The sequence below is a fragment of the Marmota marmota genome, unplaced genomic scaffold, assembly GCF_001458135.2.
Source record: "Marmota marmota marmota unplaced genomic scaffold, marMar, whole genome shotgun sequence".
Taxonomy (NCBI): Eukaryota; Metazoa; Chordata; class Mammalia; order Rodentia; family Sciuridae; genus Marmota; species Marmota marmota.
The window spans coordinates 46,631,038-46,655,253 of NW_026000005.1; the positions used below are offsets into that span (position 1 = coordinate 46,631,038).

At 45.1% G+C, this 24,216-nt stretch overlaps 2 protein-coding genes across 3 annotated transcripts in view; one reads left to right on the forward strand and one right to left on the reverse strand.

Annotated features, from left to right (window-relative positions):
• The window catches only part of Ptma (prothymosin alpha), a 7,096-nt gene extending 3,837 nt beyond the window's left edge, over positions 1-3,259 (forward strand). The window contains exons 1-5 of one of the 2 annotated variants that reach the window (XM_015481540.2): positions 1,281-1,301; positions 1,475-1,546; positions 1,818-1,911; positions 2,232-2,305; positions 2,508-3,259. In XM_015481540.2, the coding sequence (XP_015337026.1) occupies positions 1,296-1,301; positions 1,475-1,546; positions 1,818-1,911; positions 2,232-2,305; positions 2,508-2,555 (294 nt within the window). In that variant the 5' untranslated portion in view covers positions 1,281-1,295 and the 3' untranslated portion in view covers positions 2,556-3,259. Of the gene's footprint in view, positions 1-1,280; positions 1,302-1,474; positions 1,547-1,817; positions 1,912-2,231; positions 2,306-2,507 lie in introns of those variants that run through there. The other variant, XM_015481539.2, reaches the window with a different exon arrangement.
• Positions 3,260-16,245: 12,986 nt separating this feature from the next.
• The window catches only part of Pde6d (phosphodiesterase 6D), a 54,930-nt gene continuing 46,959 nt past the window's right edge, over positions 16,246-24,216 (reverse strand). Inside the window, exons 2-5 of the mRNA XM_015481547.2 lie at positions 22,135-22,223; positions 21,071-21,196; positions 20,114-20,219; positions 16,246-16,830 (exon numbers count right to left, since the gene is read on the reverse strand). Coding sequence (XP_015337033.1) covers positions 16,749-16,830; positions 20,114-20,219; positions 21,071-21,196; positions 22,135-22,223 — 403 coding nt within the window. The 3' untranslated portion in view covers positions 16,246-16,748. The remainder of the gene's footprint in view (positions 16,831-20,113; positions 20,220-21,070; positions 21,197-22,134; positions 22,224-24,216) is intronic.

Sequence of the window (24,216 nt, forward strand, 5' to 3'; positions counted from 1 at the left end):
GCGTCTCCGCCCTCGGCGCGAGCACGGCCTTTCAGAAGGGACTGTCTTCTTTTTAACCTTTCGGCCCGATTCCTCGCCCCTCGTGCCCCTTCGGGACCTGGCGCGAGTCACCTTGGCGTCTCCTTAACCCATGTGCCCCTGGCGTCACCTTCGGCTCTCCCAGGAGCGACTCCCCTGGTGGAGCAGAGTTCAAGACTGGGATCTCTGGAGGGGTTCTCTTCAGTCCCTTCTGGGTCCGACTCGGGGACCGGTGTGTGGGGAGCCCACTCCACCACCCGTGGCGCTTCTCATTCACCTTCCTGTTAGATGAATTCCTGAGAGGGCCGCCAGGAGCTGGGGAGCGCGCCCTCTCGACGGTCCCATACCTGAAACTGACGGTCCCATAACTGAAACTGCCCAGCCGACTTTGGGGCGACCTCCCGCGGGACTTTGCCCGCCAAGTGCAGAGACTGAGGCCAACAAGTCCAGCCTGCCAGAGTGGCGGCAGGGGGCGTCGAGAGGCCAGGAAACTGGCGTGCGACACGCGCGCTCCGCAGGGCTAGTTGCCCGCGGGCTGCGAGTCTCCTGGGGCCCGGGGGCACTTGGCGGCCCCGGGCCACGTGCTCCTGCGCGCGGTGCGTGCCGAGGCCCGCGCGCGTAGTTCGCCGGGCGGGCGGGGGCCGTGCGCCTGCGCGCCGCTACCTCCCCGCCCCCACCCACTCCCCGGGGCTTTGGCCGCCAGGGGGCGGGAGCGGGCGGCTCCAGGGTTCCAGAAGGCCCGCTTGCTGGCGGGAACTTAAGGACCTACAGGTGCCCTGGGACCTTTCCGTGGACCTCTACTGAGCACCTCTGCTGAGCGGCTCAGCTCCGTGTGTCGGATGCCTGCTGGCATTGGTAGCCAACTGGGCCCCGCGGGGTGGAGAAAGTCACAGAGCGTTCACAATCCGCTACCGTCGCAAGCCTGGTGGAGTCCGACCTGAGGTTCGGTTCCACTGACACTGAGCTGAGCTATCGCGAAGGCTGTCGGTGGGCAAGTGGGTATCAACAGCCAGAATGGAGGCTGGCCGGGCCCAGCACAGGCGCGCGCTTCCCCAGGCAATAGATTGCGCAGCCTCTTGGGACAGTTGTTGTCACTTCCTTGCGACTGGTGTTTCTTCAGATACCCGCGCCTGTCAGGGCCTAGGCTCTCTCTGTGCTCCGCTGGCCATTCCCTTCTCAGGCTGGTTCCCTCCATTACCTTATTTATTTATGGCACATACCTGCTGCCTTCCAAGAAGGAGTTGAGGGGCGGAGCTAGAGCTGGAAACAAGTCCTCGATGAGAGTAAGGACAAGTGTTCTGTCCCGTCCTCCCGGCCTGACGGGTTTAGGGCTTGGTGTGCCACATGGATTTTTAAGTGAGAGGCACAGGGAGCCGTGGGAATCGCCAGTGAGGTCCTTTAGTGTGTATCCTGGGTTACTCAAAAAGACTAATTGGTTCCCTCTTCCCTTTTGAAGGACTTAAAGGAGAAGAAGGAAGTTGTGGAGGAGGCAGAGAATGGAAGAGACGCCCCTGCTAATGGGAATGCTGTGAGTGTCCACCTGGCTCTGACCCCTGGCTTTCCCTGTCCTCATGTTTTTCTTATTAAATTTGGGCTTGGCTCCGGTTGGAAGGAGGCTAAGTACAGAGCAGTTCCTGTTATGGTTTTTCATGTAGCATGGTGAGGGTGTTGAGCAGGGATTCTCCTAGATGGTTGGACTATGGAAGCATTGGGCAGTCTCCAGAGTAGCAGCATGAGCCATGCTTTCTTCCAATTTGGGGCCGGCTTATTATTGACTGTTATGTTTTCTTGTTGAGCAGAATGAGGAAAATGGGGAGCAGGAGGCTGACAATGAGGTAGATGAAGAAGAGGAAGAGGGTGGTGAGGAAGAGGAGGAGGAGGAGGAAGGTGATGGTGAGTAGTTTTGTCTCTACTTAGCTCTTTCCTTTTCCTGACCTTGTCTGTTGGTCTCTGGTAACCTACTGGGATATTGGGAAAAGTGGACCATGTGCAACTGGAACTGGGCTAGTACCGCAGAGGCAGGGTCTTGTTTCAGCCAGCGCCACACCCTCTTGCTCACTCCCATTGGACATTGCCCTCTGCAGCTTCCAAAGCCTACCATCACTTAAGTATTGGTCTGGCCTCTGGGTGCAGCTGCATGGGTAGTTCCTTGATCTGTCCACTTGGGAAGCAGAGTGTGGTCAGTGATTTACCTGGCCCTTGGTTCTCTCCAGGTGAGGAAGAGGATGGAGATGAAGATGAGGAGGCTGAGGCAGCTACGGGCAAACGGGCAGCTGAAGATGACGAGGTGGGTTCTAGCTTGGGATGGGATGTGGTTTCCCTCATCTGCCTCTAGCTGAACTTCACCTATAGCACCAAAGCTGGAGAGAATGATCACAGGGTAGTGTGGAGGGGGGAGCCATGAGCACAGAGAATCACATCTTAGTGGAGATGGGAAGGGGATTTAGCTGTGGAGCTACCAATGCCTTGATAACTGTTTCTTTGCACAGGATGATGATGTTGATACCAAGAAGCAGAAGACCGATGAGGATGACTAGACAGCAAAAAAGGAAAAGTTAAACTAAAAATAAAAGGCCACCGTGACCTATTCACCCTCCACTTCCCGTCTCAGAATCTAAACGTGGTCACCTTCGAGTAGAGAGGCCCGCCCGCCGGCCCACCACGGGCAGTGCCACCCGCAGATGACGTGCGCTCTTCACCACCCAACCAAAACCACAACGTGAATTTGCAACAGGGGAGGAAAAAAGAACCAAAACTTCCAAGGCCCTGCTTTTTTTCTTAAAAGTACTTTAAAAAAGGAAAATTTGTTTGTATTTTTTATTTACATTTTATATTTTTGTACATATTGTTAGGGGTCAGCCATTTTTAATGATCTCGGATGACCAAACCAGCCTTTGGAGCGTTCTCTGTCCTACTTCTGACTTTACTTGTGGTGTGACCATGTTCATTATAATCTCAAAGGAGAAAAAAAACCTTGTAAAAAAAGCAAAAACAACAACAAAAAAACAATCTTATTCCGAGCATTCCAGTAACTTTTTTTGTGTATGTACTTTAGCTGTACTATAAGTAGTTGGTTTGTATGAGATGGTTAAAAAGGCCAAAGATAAAAAGGTTTCCTTTTTTTTTTCCTTTTTTTGTCTATGAAGTTGCTGTTTATTTTTTTGGCCTGTTTGATGTATGTGTGAAACAATGTTGTCCAACAATAAACCGGAATTTTATTTTGCTGAGTTGTTCTAACAAAGCAGTCTCAAGTCTGCTGTTTGTTTGTCTTCAGTCTTCAGGGAGGGGTCTTAGACAGGCAGGAGGATCTTTCCTGGGTTCAGTGGGTTGAAGGCATTGCTTCTGGGGAGGGTACACTCATGTAGGGCCAATATCCCTGGTGAGTGGCCAGGGACTATTTTGTAGTCAGCTTTTGGGGTGTGGTCTGGGCCATGCTGCAGTTGGATCCTGGCCAACGGGTGGTGGAGCCATGGGAGGAAGTGGGGGCTGTTTAATGGATTAGTATTGATTATACCAAGAGGTCTTGTCTGGGTGCCAAAAAATGGGTCTCTGCCCTGGAAAGAAGAATCCCCAGACACTGAAGAAGTAGGCTAGATGTAGATCAGCCATTCTGTAAAGCACAGGCCAAGTGGGAACTGGTGCAGACTCATCCCAGTGGTGGCTTTGTAATACTGTAGGGCTGGTCACCTCACCCCCTAGTGGCTTCTCTAGTGATAACATGGTATTATCCCTTTTATCTTCTATGTTTAGGGCCCTGATTAATTTGGCAGACTCACTCTATGCCCCTTGAGCACACAGGAGGCAGTATTGGGCCATTCAGGTTTTCAGATCTGGGTTGTAAGGACAGGAGGTGGGGCAGGCTGCTTTGCAGCAATCACAATGGGAGGAGACATGGAGCTGTAGATCCCAGGGGGACACTGCTGGGTGCCAGCAAGGGTCGGGGAGACTGAGTTGGACCTATGACTGTCCAGCAGGCAGGGGCAGCTGGTGGGCAGAGTAGGGTATGGGAACTGAGAATCCATGTGTCTGGATGCTCACCTGCCCTCCCCACAATCCTCTGACCCTGAAGGGACTTGCTTCACCTTTGAGCTGACTGGGTAGGGGTAGGGGGACATACTGATTTATTGTAAGAAATGAGGCACTGGGTTTGGTCCTCATCACATAAAAATAAATGTATTGTGTCCATCTACAACTAAAATATTAAATAACACCTGGGATCCCATACTCTCCTGATGGGAGGAGACGCTGGAGTCTCCCCACCTTCCACCATCTCAGGTCCCCACCATTTGCATTGAGTCATTAAGTCTTTAAGATGGCCTGGGGGAGGGGCAAATTTTAAGAAACTGGACATTCATCCACAATTCCTCAATGCTATTGATTTTGGACACTGCTGCACAATGGGCAAGGGGGCTACAAGCACATGAACAAGGAAGTTCAAGTAGTCAGGGCTTCCCTGGGGTGGTGGCATTTAAATCAGCAATGGAAGTGGAAAATTTGGGAGCAGGAAGCACTGGCCATCTTCTGATCTGGCAGATGTTAGTGTGTGTGAAGCTCGAGCAAGGAGGGGCCAGGACAGAAGGTCTAAACAGCCAGCCAGGTAATGTTTGGGGAAGCCACAGGTTAAAGGAGGAAAACTCCCTGGAGAGTCCTGAAGAGGCTTGAGGATCAGAGTTAAGGTGAGGTGCTGCGACCAAGAGAAACAGGTGCATTTAGGAGAGCCCCTATAGTGCCCATCTCATGCAGACCCAACGTACCATCTCCACCATGTGTACCGTGTCATCCACACCTTTTCTCCCCATCTTTGGGCTTCACACCAGATGCCAGAATCCTGGGAGGGGTTTGTCTTTCTTATGGCTAGAGCTTAGCCATCTTCTCTGGGCTGCTCAGGTGCCAGGCTATCTGTCCAACATGGAGCTGCCCACCAGCAGCTGCCCCAGGATCAGAGACAGATTGAGGCTTTAGAAGAAGGGACCCTCTAACTCCCAAGCACATACCTCATTACTCCTGCAAAAGCTTGGACTACACATGCTGAAAAAAAGGGGATGGGGGTGGGCTCTGGAGCATAGACTCTCTGGCTCTGTCTGTTCTGCTGCCCAGAGCAGCTTATTCCTGGAATGTTCCCAAGCCCAGAGCCCAGGAGGGTGAGTCTCTAAAGCAGGTGAAGTGCTACAAAGGCCGCATGAAGCAAGCAATGCATGAAGTCTCACCCAACTCCTTTAGGTTACAGCCCTGCTGTGAACCACTACCCAGAAGGGATGAAAGAAGCTTAACCTAAGTCTAGACATGGAAGGGGCAGCCATGTTGAGGCCTCAATCTCCTCTGCAAAATGGCAACAGGATGAAGCATGAGCTAGGACCCAGGGCTGCCTTGTTGAGGTGCTGCATCCTTAGTCCCAGTTATAGGCCCTCACTCCACAAAAGTTGTGTTCTAGAATAGCCCTTGCTGCCCCAGACAGAACACACTTTCCCTGGTTCTGAGCTTAGTATGTGTTTAACCGTTGTGTGAGTATCTGTCCAGTGGATCCAGGGTCACGTTGATGCCATTCCCAAAGTCCCCTGCAGCAGGACAGGACCTCCCAAGGAGCCCAAGTTAGGAGATTAGCAAGGGACGGGCGCCCTCTGGTGGACACAGAAAAACAGCATGGGGCTCCTCTATTCTGTTTAGTACAGGAAAGAGCCCTTTAGTTCCCTGGTCCCAGAGAAGAGATGGCCTCAGTCACCCTCTAGTACTCTCCCCTCTACAAGACCGTATTCCCTCTCTGTTGCCAGAACCCAGTCAGAGGCAAGTCAATGTCATTTCCCATCCCTTCCCTCTGGGGAGCTGGTGCCCCAGCCTAGGGACCTGGTCCTTTTCCTGGAGAGGAAACCATAGGCCTCCCCAGAGCTAGAGCTGGGGTCCAGGGTTGCCATCTCTGGGGTTATGAACTACCCTGGATTCTGGATCCCTGGGCTCCTTTAGTGCTCAGCATTGTGACCACATGCCCTCTTGTTCAGCCTCATTCAAATGCTGTGTGCATGGTGCACTCCCTGGGCTGACCCAGCTCTGGGGATGGATGCTTGATAGCTCATGAGCAACTTTGGTAGGATGCCACATGTCCTTCTCACTGTGGGCTTTGCTATGATTGTAGCTTGAGGGCCCTGAATCACTATAACTGGAAATTGGGGGTCAGGGGCCCCCAGATGAACTGCTTGGCTATCTCTGAGCTGCCTACCATACTTTCCCAGGCCCAGGTGCCAGAATCTGGCATGATCTCTCCTGCACTGTTGGCAGGATCCCAGGGGTCAGGATCCTCACTCAGCCTCTAGTCCTTCCTGGGCCCCACTGCCTCGCCTGCTGTTGTCAACCTTCTTCTCCAAGCCTGTGTCCTGGATATGGGCCAGCCCTGCCTGCCTCAGGCTCTTGGCCACTCTGTGGTCCCCTCCTGGTAAAAACTGCTTCATAGGGACAGCAAACCCTGGGCTCAGCTTTACTTGGAGCCTACCTCAGTCCGGTTAGGTCTTGCAGGCCAACTTCCTCTTGACTCTGCCCAGCTGTCCAGCAGCCTGAGCCTGCTACAGGTGTGCTCCCATTTGTAGTGTGGCTGCTTGTCATCCAAGCCCTTATAGACAAGGGCAGGGCCAGCCAGGAAAGGGTGGAGAATCATTCCCTAAGGCCCTCCATTTGGGAGACCTTGTGCTGGCAGGGTCTTGGCTGAACTCTGAGAGGCGGTATAAGCTCAACTTAGGAAACACAACGGAAACTTCTTAAAATCACCTGGCCCATTTTCTTTACAAGCTGGGTGAGTGCTAGGTGCATTATTTGCAGAAAAGTCCTGGCAGTTGGGGGCTGGTTTGGATTCCATGAAGTCCTGATCACAGCTGAGGCCAGGCTGGAGGGAGCATGCCTCCATGGGCTCTCCAGCAGAGCTGCTGCTCATAGCACAAGTGCCAGGTGGTCACTTGAGACAATCTCATTTCATGTGGGCCTGTTGGTGGGGGAGACCTCAGCTGTGAGGCTTTTGGCAGGGAACAGTAGGAGCTGTGGGGGAGGGCTCCAGAAGGCACTAGGGGCACCTATTGTTTTTACCTCCAGCAGCTATCCCCTCACTATCCTCCTAGCAATAATCACTGCAGGCAGTATCCAGTTTTCTTTCCAGAGAACTTTCCTCTTCCCATTCTCAGCAAACTCCAGGGTGGAACATATGGCTTGATCCTGGCCAATCAGTGCCCTGAGCCCACTGGCCACACTGATGGGTTCAGAGTTGGCATATGACCCAAGTCATCCAATCAGAGTGAGCCCTGGGTTTTTTGTTTGTTTGTTTTTGTTTTTATCAAGTTGCTAGAAAGCAAAGAACATTTGGTTTTGTCCCTTGAGGATTTAGATGCAGGTCACTCAGAGAGGAGCAGAGCTGAGCCAAGCAGCAGAGAGAAATCTTAAGTTCTGATGACACTGTTTGAGCCCCTGAGTCCAGTTGTCCCTGAAGCTCTAGATCCATCTCAGGACTTTTCAGTTATACAAACCAGTAACTCTCCTCTTAGTTTAGGCTGTTTCAGATTGGATTATCTGTTATCTGAAACTGAAGGAGTTCTCATCAGTACACAGGAAGAATGCAGGGCTCCACACTCCAGTCTACAAGGCCTCCAGGCCTCCTCAGCAAAGATAGCTTGAGGAAAGGGCATGGCTGGGGACCCCTTTCCTGGTGTGTTTCCAGATTGGAAGGAAAATAGAGAGGTGAATGAGCATCAGGGGAGGCTGTGACATTTATGGGCCGTCTTTCAACAGGTTGCAGAGTCCTGGCCTAGTCACTCCCAGTGGCCCACCTTGCATCCTTTGCTTAGAGCCCCCTTTCCCTCTTCTCCAGCCCACAGTGATTTCTGGTCTGCTGACCTTCCTGCCTTCCCATCCATGCCTCACAGCCAAACATGGTCATTGAACTAACCTAATTGTTCTGTGAGGCTTGTGGATAAGTGGTGAGACCCTCATGTTGTGCAGCTTGGTGTCTCTGTCCCAAGATGTGCCAAGAAACAGGAGGTGAGATCCACCCTGTTTCGTGCAGTGCTGGTGTTTTCTGGGCTTTTAACATACTGAGGGGTGCTGTGACTCCAAGAGGAAGGGCTAACATGCCATTCCTTCTAAATTTATTTGACCTGGATTTTTTTCAATAGAGCCCATTAGCCTATTGAAGGACATTAATGTCCAGAAAAAGCTGATCTTGCACAACGCAGACCCTCACTAGGGTTCAGGGAATATTTGCTGAACTAAACAAATGATGGATTCCTTTGGGAACATATTGCACAGCTGGGCTCTTGGAATCCGGCAGGGGCCTCCTCCTCCTATGGCAGAGGAAGGCTGGACTTGTGGTACCCCTGTCAGCACCAAGCAGAAGGGGGATGTGCCTTGGCTAAGGAGGTCACTGGCATTAGTAGGTGGGGTCAGCAAAGGGTGGACAGTTGTATGATTATGGAAAGCATTTTGGCTCAACATATCACGATCCAAAACAATATATATATATTTTTTTTTAATATTTATTTTTTAGGTGTAGATGGACACAACACAATGTCTTTATTTTTATGTGGTGCTGAGAATCGAACCCGGGTCCCGCTCATGCTAGGCGAGCGCTCTACGCTGAGCCACAATCTCAGACCTATACATATTTTTTAACTAGAAATTCCACTGACAAGAACCATCCAAGGTATAAAGTTAGAATAGACTCGAAGATGTACACAGTAGTGATATTGAGCAGAATAAACAATTAGAAACATGCCACGTATTTGACAGTCAGGAAGTGGGCAAGTGACTAACAGTATAACCACTCAGGGGACAGAGCAATGTTTACAAAGAACTGAATATCTATCTATCTACCTATCTATCCATTCTCACCCATCCATCCATCCATCCCAGGGGAACTCTACCACAGAGTTACCTCCCAGTTCTTTTTTTGAGATAGGGTCTCACTAAATAGCTCAGGCTGGCCTCTACCTTGGAGTCTTCCTGGCTCAGCCTCCCTAATTGCTGGGATTACAGGTGTGCGCCAATGATTGAAGATTCTATTATTATTTTTAATATTTATTTTTAGTTGTAGTTGGACACAATACCTATATTTAGTTTTATGTGGTACAGAGGATCAAACCCAGGGTGCACACATGCTAGGTGAGTGCTCTACCACTGAGCCACAACTCCAGCCCTGAAGATTCTTTTTAAATATATAGATGTGTTCTAGGCTCACTGTATTCTCCAATCCATTTTTAGTGCAGCCACCCTTTCTGGAATTAACACATTAATGTTTATTGTGGGGCATGTGCCCTTCCTTCCAGAACTACAAGTAGTTTTGAATAATGGGGGAAAATAAGCTATAAAATAAGCTTATTTTAAAATGTCAAGAGAAAAGAAGTTGACAGAAAATTGTGTCTACAGGGCTTGGCTGTGGCTCAGTGGCAGAGTGCTCACTGAGCACAGTGAGGCACTGGGTTTGATCCTCAGCACCACAGAAAAATAAATAAAATAAAGGCAGTCTATCTACAACAACAAAAGATAATAAAAAAAGAAAAAAGAAATGAAAATGGTATCTACAATATCGTATAATGATAAAGAAAGAAAGAAAAAAGAAAGAAAGAAAGAAAGAAAGAAAGAAAGAAAGAAAGAAAGAAAGAAAGAAAGAAAGAAAGAAAGAAAGAAAGAAAGAAAGAAAGAAAAGCTAGGAAGGCAATCTCCTGAGATGTCGCCTCTTGGTAATAGGATTGTTAACTTTCCTCCTTTTCTTCCCTCTCCCACTTCCCTTGGAGAAGAGGGTCTGTAACTTTTCTTCTTCTTTTTTTAAATTTTAATATTTATTTTTTAGTTATCGGCAGACACAACATCTTTGTTTGTATGTGGTGCTGAGGATCGAACCCGGGCCGCACGCATGCCAGGCGAGCGCGCTACTGCTTGAGCCACATCCCCAGCCCATGTAACTTTTCTTCCTAAGATTGATTCAGTGTGTTTTAAATTTTTTAAAGTGAGCATATGAATTTTTATAGGGAAGCAAATTAAAAGAAAGAGGAAGAAAGAGAGAGGGAGATAGGAAGGAAGGAAGAGAGGGAGGGAGAGAGAGAAGTAGGAATAGAGAAAGCAAATAAGGAAAAAAAAAGGCAAGACAGAAATCCATATATCCATTAGGTCTCAGTTGCAAATTAGTTTATGAGAAAAGGGGATTTGTTATGACTAGGATGTTCTAACATGGCAGTTTCAGGTACAGTGGGATCCAGGTGCTTATTCATCAGGGATGTTGTCAGCTCTGTATTCCTTGGCATACCACTAAATCCACAACTGGTGATCTAGAATTTGGTGCAATACACCATCATTTGCAGCCTGGAAATGTTTGTCACTAGGATCAAAAAATCATTTCAATATCATAAAATATCTTTTTTTTTTTTTTTTTTTTAAGACAGGATCCAACTATGTTGCTGAGGCTGGTGTGAACTCCTGGGCTCAAGCCATCCTCCCCACTCAGCCTCCTGGGTAGTTGGGACTATAAGTATGCACCACCATGCACAACAAAATATCTACTTTTAAGTAAATTTGTTTTTACTTTCTTGGAATCCTCCAAAAGAAACTTGTTATAATTGTGGCTTAATTATACTGAATTGTATATTGTTGCTGAATGTAAGTAAATTCAAAGTTGGTTGGGGGCTGGAGCTGAGCTGATGACAGAGCATATGCTTAGCATGCTTGAGGCTGTGGGTTTGATCTCTAGCATCCCCAGTAGTTGGTATGCATCTGCCAGAAGACATGATTTGGATTCTAAGCCTGACCAAGGAGTGGACAAAACAATGTGCATGGCCAAAACGCACCATGACATAAATGACCACTCTCCATGTCTGTAGTACATGAAGTAATAAAGTGAAATTTCAAGTTCTGTAAGTAGACACATCCATTATCTACAACCTGATTATACAGGGGTGTCCTGAGCCCAATAAAATATTCAGATAGCATACTGTATATTTCTGAGGCACATAATTTAGCTTGAAGTGAAAGTAATAATTATAATCTATATTAAACATTTGAGTGACAATAATTTGGCTTATCCTCTCATAATGAAGAAGAGCTGTTTCGGGAATGTTTTAAATAAGTTAAATTACTTAAAGAGCCATTCTAAGAGATTTTAGGAGGCACCTTTTTTTTGAATACATTTCCTTTAATAAGTGCAAGAATTCAAAAATCATTTCATGGAATCAAGTGCTGTCTCAGGATCCAAAAGTGTCAATGCCTATCTGTTGCCATTGCAACAAAGTCCAGAAGTCCAGAGGGCAGTCAATGCCAGTGACAATGATGTATGTGTGCTTCTAATACTCTGACAGGTGTATTTTATTTATTTTTTGTGATGCTGGGGAGATGGAACCTAGGCAAGTTCTCTGCTGCTAAGCTATCTCCCCAGTCATAACAGGTATATTCTAAAACTACAGCATTGCTGGAGTTCCCACACTGTCTCCCTTCATAGCCATCTTAGTATCTCCATAATTTTTTCATGGTGCACCCAAGCCAAAATAAGCACTTCTCTTTCTTTAGTAAGTAGGTCCAAACAACTTATTAAGCTCCTTAATAGCTTTAATTTTTTTTTTTTTGTGTGTGTGTGTGTAAGCCACATAAATTGAGAGAACATTTTTATTTTTTGTTACTAGGAATTGAACCCAGGGGTGCTCTACCACTAAGCTACATCTCCAGTCTGTTCTATTTTTTATTTTGAGATAAGTTCTAAGTTATAAGGCTGCCCTTGAACTTGGAAATCTCCTGAGCTTCTGGATCATTGGGATTATAGATGTATGCCACCATGCTTGGCTTTTTACTTCATTTTTAAAGCACAAGGAATAGCGCCTGCATGGTTTGTGATTTCTGGGCACTGTACATCTTCCCAAACTTTGAGATCGGACAGGATATCACACCCTTATTTCTTATTCATGTTGATTTTGTCTGGGAACTTGCTTCCTATCACTAAAATCTCTGAAAGCCTGATCACTAGAGATATTGCATCACAGAGAATTTTGTAGCATGGCCTGATTTTGAAACTTTTTTTTTTTTTGGTACAAGGGATTGAACCCAGGGGTGCTTTACCACTGAGCCACACATCCCCAGCCTTTTTTTTTTTTAATTTTTAATTTTGAGACAGGGTTTTACTCACTGAGCACAGTTGCTGAGGCTGGCCTCAAACTTGTGATCTTTCTCTCTCAGACTCCTGAGTCTCTGGGATTATAGGTGTGCACCACTTTACCCAACAAAATTTAGCTGTCTTAAGCTAACTGAGCAGTACAAGACAGGTATTCAGTATCATTGTATTTCCTTTTAAAGTTAAAAAAATTCATGGCAACTCTGAGAGTTCACATCAGTGACCTGGGGTCCCTTGGAACACAGCTTCAGAACTGAATGTATTCACCAAATTTGCACCTCTCTTGCTTCTGTTTATTCAAAGCTGTAGTGGAAGCATGAGTTTGCAGACCAGATAAAATCACCAAAAGCATTGCTAAGCCTTCTTATGTCTCTTCATTTTGAGGATTTTTTTACTACTGTGTTTTGAAAGCTATGAAAAAGACACCAGGTCACTAGCAAGGGGTTCTAAAAATAAACTTGACAATACAGGTGGAAAGTATTGCCTCCCAGGAACAAGACAATGTGGTTAAGTACAGGGGACTGGCGATCAGATCTACATCCTAGGGTGCTCTTTCTGGTGGCGATGGAGGAAGAATAGGAGGGGGGGTCAGTACCTGGCTCCCTCCTTTCTCCTCCCCATCCTACACCAGCTTGGCACATGGCTTTCACCTTCTACCCACAAGGCAGGGCCTTCCCTGTCCAGAGCCTGTGTTTTCTGGAGTTCACAGACAACTGAGTGGCACATCTGGTTCTTACTCTGGTTGGCATGTTAGGGATTTTACAAATCCTTCCCTGATTAAAGCCTAGCTTTCCATATTCCTAGCCTGCGGGGGCCTTGGCAATCTTGGTTAGGGAGTCAAAGGCCATGCATTGCCTGGTCTCTCCACCCCTCACTGCTGACTGCTGCTGCCACTGCACTTCCCAGTCTTCCTCAGATCACTATCTCATTTCTTCCTTCCTTCATTTTTCCTGTTCAGTACTGGGGATTAGACCCAGGGTGTTCTACCACTGAACTACATCTCCAGCCCTTTATTTTTTGAGTCAGGGTCTTTCTAAACTGCCCAGACTGGCCTTGAACTTGTGATCCTCCTGCCTCAGCTTCTTGAGTCACTGGGGTTTTCAGGCCTGAGCCACCATACCAGGCTCTGATTTCTTTTTTGTGTCTCCTCTCCTTAGAACCTACTGGAAGGGAGGTAGTTCATTCATCCTGTCCCACAAATATTAATCTATTTAGTGTCTACTACATTAAAAAGTGCTCAGTAAATATGCGTGAGCGAATGTGTAATATTTAAAGATTTGGCAAACAGCACATTCCTCACACATGATAACTTAAAAATCCAAGGACTGCGGCGTAGCTCAGTGATAGAATGCTTGCTTGCCTAGATGTGTGAGGCTCTGCACTGAAATAAATAAATAAACAAAACCCCAAATTAACAAATAAAATAAATCTGAAAAGTTTGAGAGACCAGGGAGAGGGAATAAAATGGTGGCGCACACCTGTAATCCCAGCAGCTTGAGAGGCTGAGGCAGGAGGATAGTGAGTTCAAAGCCAGCCTCAGCAACTTAAGGAGGCCCTGATCAATTCAGGGAGACCCTGTCTCTAAATAAAATACAAAAAAGAGCTGGGGATGTGGCTCAGTGGTTGAGTACCTGAGTTCAATCCCTGGTACCAAAAAAAAAAAAAAAAAATGAAGACTAGCCAGGTGCAGCGGCACACACTTGTGATTCCAGAGACTTGGGGAACTGAGGCAGGTGGGTCACAAGTAACACCAGCCTTCTGCAACTTAGCGAGACCCTGTCTCAAAATAATAATAATAATAATAATAATAAAAATAAAAAGGGCTGGGATGTGGCTTAGTTGTGAAGTGCCCCTGGGTTCAATATATATATTTATGGCTGGGGGTATAGCTCAGTGGTAGATTGTGTGTGAGGCCTTGGATTCAATCCTTAGCACCTTAAAAATTAAAAAAAAATCTATATAGACACACATATATATGTTGTAAAAAACATATCTCTTCATCCTTTAGATCCCCACCTTGTACTTCTCTTAGGGCACTTTTGATAATTATTTGTCATATCCCTTGCTAGAGACAAAGCTCAGGGAAGCCAGGCCCGTGTCGAGCATAGCCTCTTATTGATATATATATATATATATATTGGCCTATAAGAGTGGCCTGAACATGGCTGAACCCTTTTGGGAGCCTCTCATACCCTACCAGGGCCATATTTATGTCTCTAGCAATTATTAAATGCCTATGCCAGCGCTTCCCAAAATATGGGTCTGCAAACTGTCTATACTGCAATGATCAAAGGTTCTTTTCTTCTATTCTTTTTCTTGCTGGGTGTTGAACTTGGGGCCTATGCATGATAGGTACATACTGTACAACTTATTAGCATACTTGCTCAGGTACGTGCCATACCAATAAGCAGCCCCTGCGGTGTTTTTACATGCAGGTTTCTGGGCCCTCCATCTATGGAAATGGAATCTCTGGAGGCTGGGAAAATGCCCATCAGTATTTGAGAACCAGTGGTTATACCCTGGTTCATACACTCCTTCTATTAACATTCTGTGGCCTTCAACATATCCAGAAAATACCCAGGTGTTCAGGCAGCTATCCCAGCCTTCAACCAAACTACAAGAGCTGCCCTTGATAGAGACCCAGCAAGTGGCCTAGTGTCCGAAGCACCCATAATCTCTCCTTTTGCTGAGTTCACCTATGACCTGCACCACCTCCCTCCTTCTCCTTCCATTGTTCAGCAGTCTGCCTCCTCCCTTCCAGCTTGAAGCACAAGTTTTGCATTGTATGTTTTATAATAAAATGATAACTCTTTCCTGAGAATATGTATCAACCCCAAAGAGATGCTGGGGTTCATACATATGCTCTCTCTCTTTTTTTTTTAAGAGGTTCTGGGGCCTTGCTCATGCCAGACAAGTGCTCAACCACTGAGTCATATCCTCAGCCCAAGATGCAAGGCTTTTAAGAATGACTGGGTTATAATTCCTTCTGTTTTCCTCAGAGCAGCTAGCACAGTCTAACGGTTTTGGCCAGGTGAGTGAGTGGAGATGTGTTCTCTAGGAATGCCTTCTTTCTGCACTAGAGTGGGTCTAGTCTCCAGAGAGCATTTCCTGAGGTAATTCTGGGAAACAATACAGTTCAGAAAAAGGGGAGGCGATGAGCCCACTCTGAGAAAAGAGATGGCATTTCAAGAAAGCACAAAGAGGGGCTGGGGTTGTGGCTTAGTGGTAGAGCACTCACCTAGCTTGTGTGGGGCCCTGAGTTCGATCCTTAGCACCACATAAAGATAAATAAATAAAGGTATTGTGTCCATTTACAACTAAAAAGTATTGAAAAAAAAAAGAAAGCAAAAGGAAACCTCAACTCATTTCCACCTTGTTTTTCCCAATATTTGGTATTTAAAGAACAGCTTTTTGAAGACAATGATTAATTTAATGAGGAACAGAATTGTCATTGAAAGATGGTGCTAGTGCTGAGTTTCCTTGCCACCCACAGATGCAAAGAGAGCCAGGTAATGGCCTCAGACCTACCTCTTTGGTAATAGAAAACTTTTTTTTTTCCCCAGTGCTGGGGATTGAACTCAGGGGCACTTTACCACTGAGCTACACCCCAGCCCTTTTTATTTTATTTTGAGACAGTGTCTAAGTTGCTGAGCCTGGCCTTGAACTTGTCATCATCCTACCTCAGCCTCCCAAGTCATTGGGATTGCAGGCATGCGCCACTGCGCCAGCTCCAGAAACTTTGAATCACTGGTATCTTATAAAGGACAGTGACAGGGATAGCAGCTCAGAAGTAAGTTTCTAAAAGAGAACGCTTTTTGGTTCTCTCTTGTCAGACCTGAAAGCACTGCTGTTGAAATCATGTCTCTCCCACACCAGCTTCCTTCTACTGGTCTTGCAGCGGCCCAGCCTCCCCAGCCAGCTGCTTCCCCATGGTTTTCTTGTTTTGCCTCTGATGTACACCCTTGGAAGCAACAACCGAGGCTCTCCGGAACCAGATCAGTCAATCTCTGGAGTAAAATACAATTGAGATCCTATCACTGATAAAATATCTTTTGTCTCACTGTGGTACAAAATCATGTTCCAGAAAAAAGGAGAAATGGAAGCAGTGCCATGCTAAAACTGTAGGAATATTTTAATTCATGTTTTAATTACATTATGTAATAATATCACAGTCTATTTTACAAGTTAAATGTATGAGAATGTATGAAATAGAAATGGTAGGAAAAAACTAAACATGGGTCAGGAACATGAATTTTTCTAAAACTAAGGGCAAAGGAAGCCTGCAGGGTCCAAGGAGGAGGCGGGATGGGTGACCGCAATATCAGTTCCTGGCATTGGTTTGTTCCCTGCTTGCACCAGGAAGGAGTCCAGGCAAGTCCCCTACCTTGGTCTGGGGTTGGAGTTTAATCTGGTCAGTGGAAGATGGGGGCTTGGGAGAAAAAAGCCATCTGGTTACCTACACGGAGCTGGTCCCCTGGTGGCCACAGACAGGCTCTGCGTCAAGGGAATCAGGGGTGAAGTGTCATAAATCAAACATGTGGAGGAAAAAAGTAAACGGTTTCCTCCTCCCTACCCAAAACCCAAATTCTTGAAGTGCACACTCATTCTTCTGTCAAACGTAGAAAAGTCTCACTCTGGATGTGCTTACGAGAAGATCGTCGTCAAAAAACTTTGTTTCTATGATAACATTCCCACTGTGAGGAAGGAGAAATGGGAGGGCAAGAGAAAGCATGAGCATGACAAGGCACAAGACTTGGCTTCCATAGGTGGTTTCCTTCTGGGGTCTCTGGCCCTGGGATCATGCACCAGTCAAAGCCTTACCGTGGGGCATTAGAATACTAGTCCACACGGGTTAGAAGTCTCACATGATACTTATGTGACTAGTTTGTCTCCATTGAGTTAAAAATGGGACATGAGAGCTTGTCTTGGTGTACTCTTACACCCTTCATAGAGTGCTCTACACATAGGCTGCTTACAGAGCCCAGGGACCTCATGATACCAAGCTGGAGGCAGGATTACAAACAGCCACCTGCAGACTGCAGCTGCCCTTGAGAGAGGTACCTTTTCCTATAATACCTACTGCAGTGGATAGCTGAGGTTTGGCTTGCCCTGTACCAATTCTCCTGACTTTGAGTAGCAGCACTCTGCTTCTCATTTGGGGAACCGTCCTTCCTCTAGTCCAGGTATCAAACCAGTGTCTCCTCCTATACCTTGCAGAGGGGTGACCATGGGATGTAACTCAGGTCAATCAATCTCTCCTCTGAGCAGGATCCTTCCTCTGGTTGCTCCTGGAGGAAGCCATCCATAGACTCCTACCCCTGCATCTTCTAAGCTGTCCAGGTTTCTCCCTGGCTCCTTCAACTCTGTTCTATTAGCCAGAGCCTGTTCCATTGGCTTATAGTCAAAGACCCTTAAATCATGTACCTTTATTGTGAGGATGAGATTTTATTTTTCTGGGTGGCTATCTCAGTGCCCCCATTTGTTTGTAAAGTAGGAGAGACTGTGACCTTACCAAATCACTTAAGCTGAGTGAAAGGCAACTGTTTTTTTTTTTGTTTTTTTTGGGGGGGGGGCTCTCAAAAGTTAACTACTATTTTGGGAGGCTCTAAAAAGTAAGACATCACATACTCCAGTAGATTGGCTGGCTTTAGTACCTGAAAGAAACCAGATCTGGCCAAGAAGTTAAACAAAGATTAATCAAATTTAAAACAATGTCCTCCTCTTCTACCTTGTATTTTTTCAGGGTAATTAATAACCAGGAGATACATTTCTACTGGTGATCAATTATAAAAAAGGTAAATAAAGTACTAAAACTCTACTGGGCTAGGGTGTAGCTCAGTGGTAGAGCCTCTGCCTGGCATGTGTGAGGCCCTAGGTGCCATCCCCATACACAAACAAAAAAGGGGACTGGGGTTGTGGCTCAGTGGTAGAGTGCTTACCTAGCACGCATGAGACACTGGGTTCAATCTCTGGCACACTTAAAAATGAACAAATAAGGCTGAGGTTGTAGCTCAGTGGTAGAGTGCTCGCCTAGCACATGTGAGGCCCTGGGCTTGATCCTTAGCACCACATAAAAATAAACAAATAAAATAAATGTATTGTGTCCAACTACAACTAAAAAATAAATATTTTTTAAAAAAATTAACAAATAAAATAAAGGTATTGTGTCCATCTACAACTACAAAAAAATTAAAACATAAAAAGGTACTACTGTAATAAAAAACTATGAAAGAAAAAAGACTATTAAAAACTCAAAAGTAAATAACCTCTATTTACATATTTAATGTGGCTTTTATAAAGGACCTGTTGAAAGAGATGATCTGATAGTACACAGTTATCTGTGGTAGTCTTTTTATTCCCCCATAGAATTAGGGGTTGAACCCACGGGTGATCTAACACTGAGCTACATCGCCAGTCCTTTTTATTTTTTATTCTGAGACAGGGTTTTGTTAAGTTGCCCAGGCTGGTCTTGAATTTGCAATCCTGCCTCAGCCTCCCAAGTAGCTGGGATTGAAGGCATGTGCTACTGCACCCAGCAGGACTAACTCTTTAGAAGTCACTATTACTAAAACATCCCCAGCAGTGCTGGGGATCAAACCCAGGGCTTTGTATATGCTAGGAAGCTCCTTCCCACTGAGCTATACCTTCAGCAGAGATAAAACATTTGAAAGACTAATATATTTTCCCAAGAGAAAATGGTAGGTGGGCAGTAACTGATGGTGTTTTTGGGCAAAGGACAAATGAACTTTGTGCAGAAGCATAGCTATTAAATCAGAAGCTAGTCACTGGAAACCTGTAACCAAACATGTCCTCTAAGTCAGGACTTAGAGTTTGGCAGATTCTGTTAAGGTGATAAAATAAAGCCTAGAGATACCAGAAGGATGGCAATTAGGACAGGGAGTGAGGTAGCTAGATTTGGTATCTATATTACATGCCGGTTCCCTTGCACATCATCTCATTTTATCTTCACAATGCTTCTGTGAGAAAGAACTATTCATTCTTTGTTTAGAGATGAAAGACTAAGGCTTAGAGAAGTAACATACATTATTACCCAAGATGACAGGAAGTTAGGGTGAATCAGGAGGTTTTTTTCTTTTTTGGGGGGGGTGGGTGGGTACTTGGGATTGTACCCAGGAATGCTTTACTACTTGCTACACCCCCAGCCCTTCAGACTCACTAAGTGGCCTAGGTGGCCGTGAACTTGTGACTCTCTTGTTTCAGCCTTCCAAATGGCTGGGATTACAGGTGTGTTGTACTGCTACACCTAGTATGAATCAGGAACTTTTTTTTTCTTTTTGTGGTGCTGGGGATTGAACCCTTGTGCATGCGAGGCAAGCACTTTGCCAACTGAGCTATATCCCCAGCCTCCTAAATCAGGAATTTAAAATGTGGTCTAACCAAAAGGTTTTGATTCTTTAAATTTTTTTTTCATTTTAGATGGACACAACACCTTTATTTTATTTTATTTATTTTTAGTGGTGCTGAAGATTGAACCCAGGGCCTCACATGTGCTAGTCAAGCACTCTACCACTGAGCCACAACCCAAAGTTTTTTATTCTTTCTGCTCTTATCACACTATCTTATTTATTTGTTTATTTTTTGGGGGGTTCTAGGGATTGAACTCAGGGGTACTCGACCACTGAGCCACATCCCCAGCCCAACTTTGTATTTTATTTAGAGACAGGGTCTCACTTGAGTTGCTTAGTGCCTCGCTTTTGCTCTGGCTGGTTTTGAACTTGTGATCTTCCTCTCAGTCTCCAAAGCCACAGGGATTACAGGTATGCGCCACCACGCCTGGCCACACTATCTTTTTTATAGAACAAAAGTCAGTAACCTGTAAATTAAGACATCCCTGGATACTCCTTTACCCTTATTTCTCAACCTAGTTCTCTGCCCCCTTGACCAGGATCAGGTGCTCCCTGGGCCTGGAATGCCTGCTTTGAGATACACTTTGCAGTTTCCTGGGACCTCACTCACGTTAGGACGCTGGCTGGCATCATCTGGGACTCAGGTGCTGCCTCTATCAAGGACTGCCAGGTATTTGTGGAGTTAGGGATCACAAAGCCAAATTCGAAGAACCATTCTGAGGGAAGAAGGAAAAGCTGGTGAGCAGTGCCCCCATATAAAGTTACCAGGCTCTTTGCCTCCCTTTAGAGGTGACCTCTTTTTACTCCAGAACTACTGAAGTTAGTGATCAGAAACTTTCCAGACCCTAGAGGCATAAGAAAGGATGAGGAAGTCCCCTCAGGTGGTCCTCTGAGTAGTGCCAGAGGCTTGCTTCTTGTGGCTTAGCAAAGGAGGACCAGTAAGCAGGACACAGGGTAAGCAACATTTTCTTAGAAGCAGACTGGATGTGAACTAAAACAGAGGTAGACTTTCTTTCTTTTTTTTGAGATTTTTTTTTTTTAATATTTATTTTCGGCAGACACAACATCTTTGTTTGTATGTGGTGGTGAGGATCGAACCCAGGCCGCACGTATGCCAGGCGAGCGTGCTACCGCTTGAGCCACATCCCCAGCCCAAAGAGGTAGACTTTCTTACTCAGAACTTTAGTGCTAAGGTGCCTAATGCCCTCTTAGGCTTTATGGGGAGAACTCAATGCAGGGTGCCCTTGCAGTTGAATCTTACTTATGGCACTATTATGTACAGCACTGCACTAGATCTGAGCACAGCTGCTTTTTCCACGACTATGTCACAATATCATATCAGTGCTAAGCCAGGCACCAATGCCCAGACTCTCAGTGTCAGGGACCCTGAAGCCCCTTATCATAGCCAGACTTGTTTTAGGTTTATTTTCACTGGGGGTCCCTGATTTTGAAGATCGAGTAAAAATCCTACTACAAACTAAGTTGAAAAATCGATGTTTTCAAAACACTCCTTTCCTTTTTGTCCCAATTCCATCTAAGCCCTGATTTCATGTAGGCAGCAGAATACCTTCTAGACATTGCCCTTTGAAGTAAACTTTTTGTTCCAGACGGAATTTTTCCATTTGCTCTGCTGAAGAAAAGTTCAATTCTCGAGACACTGCCTTGCACTTGAGGATTTTCTTGGGAACACGAGCTGATAAAAGAAATAGAAATGTTGGATCCATTCTACATAAAACCATATGACAATGATGCCTCAAGTTTCTGGGAACTTGTTACTGATGATTTAGGAAACTTGTTAAATATATTAAATTCAGATAATGCCCCTGTAACTGCATGAAACTTCAGTTGAAGGGAGAGAGCTCGAATGCACCCACTGTACCTGAAAGATCTTCAAGGAATACCAGATTTGGTGCCTCTAAGGGCCTTGTGTAGCTGCCTTCACCAGGCACAGGGCTGCATGGGTACCCTCTTTTTATTCTTTTAGTACTTTGTTGTTGTTGTATAACTGGGATTGAACCCAGCCTTATGCATACTAGACAAGAGCTTTAGCACTAAGATACATCCCTAGCCCTTTTTAAGACAGGGTCTTACTAAATTGTTGAGGCTGGCCTCCACCTTGCGATGCTCCTGTCTCATCCTCTTGAGTAGCTGGGATTACAGGTGTGTGCCATTGTGCCTGACTCTAATCTCAATTTTTTTTTTTTAGTTGCAGTTGGACACAATACCTTTATTTTATTTTTTATGTGGTGCTGAGGATTGAACCTAGTGCTTCGCACATGCTAGGCGAACGCTATACTGCTGAACCACAGCCACAGCCCCTCTACTCTCAATTTTAAATCTGCTTTCTCTTTTACTTCAGGGAGATTAAAAAATGCAAATTTTCTTTTGGAAAAAAAGTTGAGATCTTAGTTCATATCTTTAGGTTTATTCTAATGCTAAAACTTCAACACAAAATGGGAAGTGGAAAAAAATATATAAGAAAGGAACAAAAAATGCCAGCAACATGTGGATTTGCATGTTATGCTATCAGGGCTCACACACTTATTAGGTATGCATTTACTTAGCTTCCTGATGCCCAGGGCTGGTTCTGGTATTGACTACAGCCCTGTGAACACAGGTATTAGAAAGTACCTTCATGCTCCACACCAGGGACAGACAGGTCTTCTGTTCCTTGCCAGAGTATTTTCCCTGTCTCAGCATCTCGAAGGTTCATCCAATTTCTGATCAAATATAATTAAGGAAAAATAAGGCTCTGAAAGTGACTCCAATTTTGTACTCTATGGATCACGTATTTGCTTCTACTTTCTTGTTTAGTTTTTTAGCAAGTTTCCCAAACTGCTAAGTGCCATGAAAGTTGAAATGAATATGCAGAGTCCAAAAGATGTTTGAAAGAAGGCGCAGAGACCTACAGGAGATGTTTTTATGTACAATATAAGAATCCAAAGACTGCACGCACCTAGAAATTCCAAGAAAGGGACAGAAAATCAACATCGAAAAATTTACAATTTACCAACTGAATATGATTACCCAAAAGACCTAGAAGAACATATATCAGAGGTCCCTGAAGGAAATGACACATGTGGATCCCCCTAAAGTGAAAATCATGGTGCATAAGCTTCAATCATAAGCACAGAAGATCTGCTTTTTTTTTTTTTTTGAATCCAGGCCTTATACATACTAGGCAAGTGTTCTATAGCTGAGCTACTGCCCCAGTCCTGCTTTTAAAAATGAGAAGATAGTGAAATATCACCAGAAATTCAAGAAGGCATTTACTCTGAAAAAAAACGAACCAGAACAAAGAAAAAAGCAATTTAAAGGAAAAAAGAGAATATAGACAAATGGAAACTTTTAAAATGTTTTCCTGGTTCGCCATCACTATTTTTATTTTTTCAGATGCAAACTTTTAAGAGGAGTATTAAAGATGGGTGTGGTGATGCACACTTATAATCTCAGTGACTTGGGAGGCATCAAAATTTGAGGCCAGTCTCTGCAAATTAACAAGGCTCTAAGCAACTGAGTGAAACCCTGACTGAAAATAAAAAATAAAACAGGCTGGGGATGTGATTCAGCGCTTCTGGAATCCCCAGTACCAAGGGGGGCGGGAAGTGGCAAGGCATAACCTTATAGGCACTAGATGTATATATAAGTGATTGTGTATATTTTTGGTGATTTTCTCTGGCTCAAGGTTACAATATATGAGGCTAGTATACTCTCAGTCCAAAAAATCTTCTAACCTAAGTATTTATATTTTCTAGTTCTTGTATCATTTGGCAAAACAAATGAGTCAAATAATGCCAATTCAAAAATACATCCTGAGAAAAGATAGCCTCTTCAACAAATGGTGCTGGGAGAACTGGGAATCCATATGCAGCAAAATGAAAATAAACCCTTATCTCTCACCATGCACAAAACCCAAATCTCAAAGTGGATCAAGGACCTAGGAATTAGACCAGAGACCCTGTGCCTAATAGAGGAGAAGGCAGCCTAAATCTTCATCACATCAGATTAGGCCCCAACTTCCTTAACAAGACTTCTAAAGCGCAAGAAATAAAATCAAGAATTAATAAATGAGATGGACTCAAACTAAAAAGCTGCTTTTCAGCAAAAGAAACAACCAATGAAGTGAAGAGAGAGCCTACCTTTTGGGAGCAAAATTTTGCCACATGCACATCAGATAGAGCCCTAATCGCCAGGATATATGAAGAACTCAAAAAACTTAACACCAAAAAAAATAAACAACCCAATCAATAAATGGGCTAAGGAGCTGAAGGCACTTCTCAGAAGAAGATATACATTTGATCAACAAATATATGAAAAAATGTTCAGCATAGGGGAAAAGGTACACTCATTCATTGCTGGTGGGACTGTAAACTGGTGCAACCAATCTGGGAAGCAGTATGTCGATTTCTTAGAAAACTTGGAATGGAACCACCATTTGACCCAGCTTTGCCACTTCTCAGTCTACACCCAAAGGACTTAAAATCAGCATACTATAGTAATGCAGCCATATCAATGTTTATGGCAGCTCAATTCACAATAGCTAAACTGTGGAAGCAATCTATATGTTCTTCAATAGATGAATGGATTAAGAAACTGTGAGAGGGCTGGGGATGTGGCTCAAGCGGTAGCTCGCTCGCCTGGCATGCATGCGGCCCGGGTTCGATCCTCAGCACCACATATAAATAAAGATGTTGTGTCTGCCGAAAAACTAAA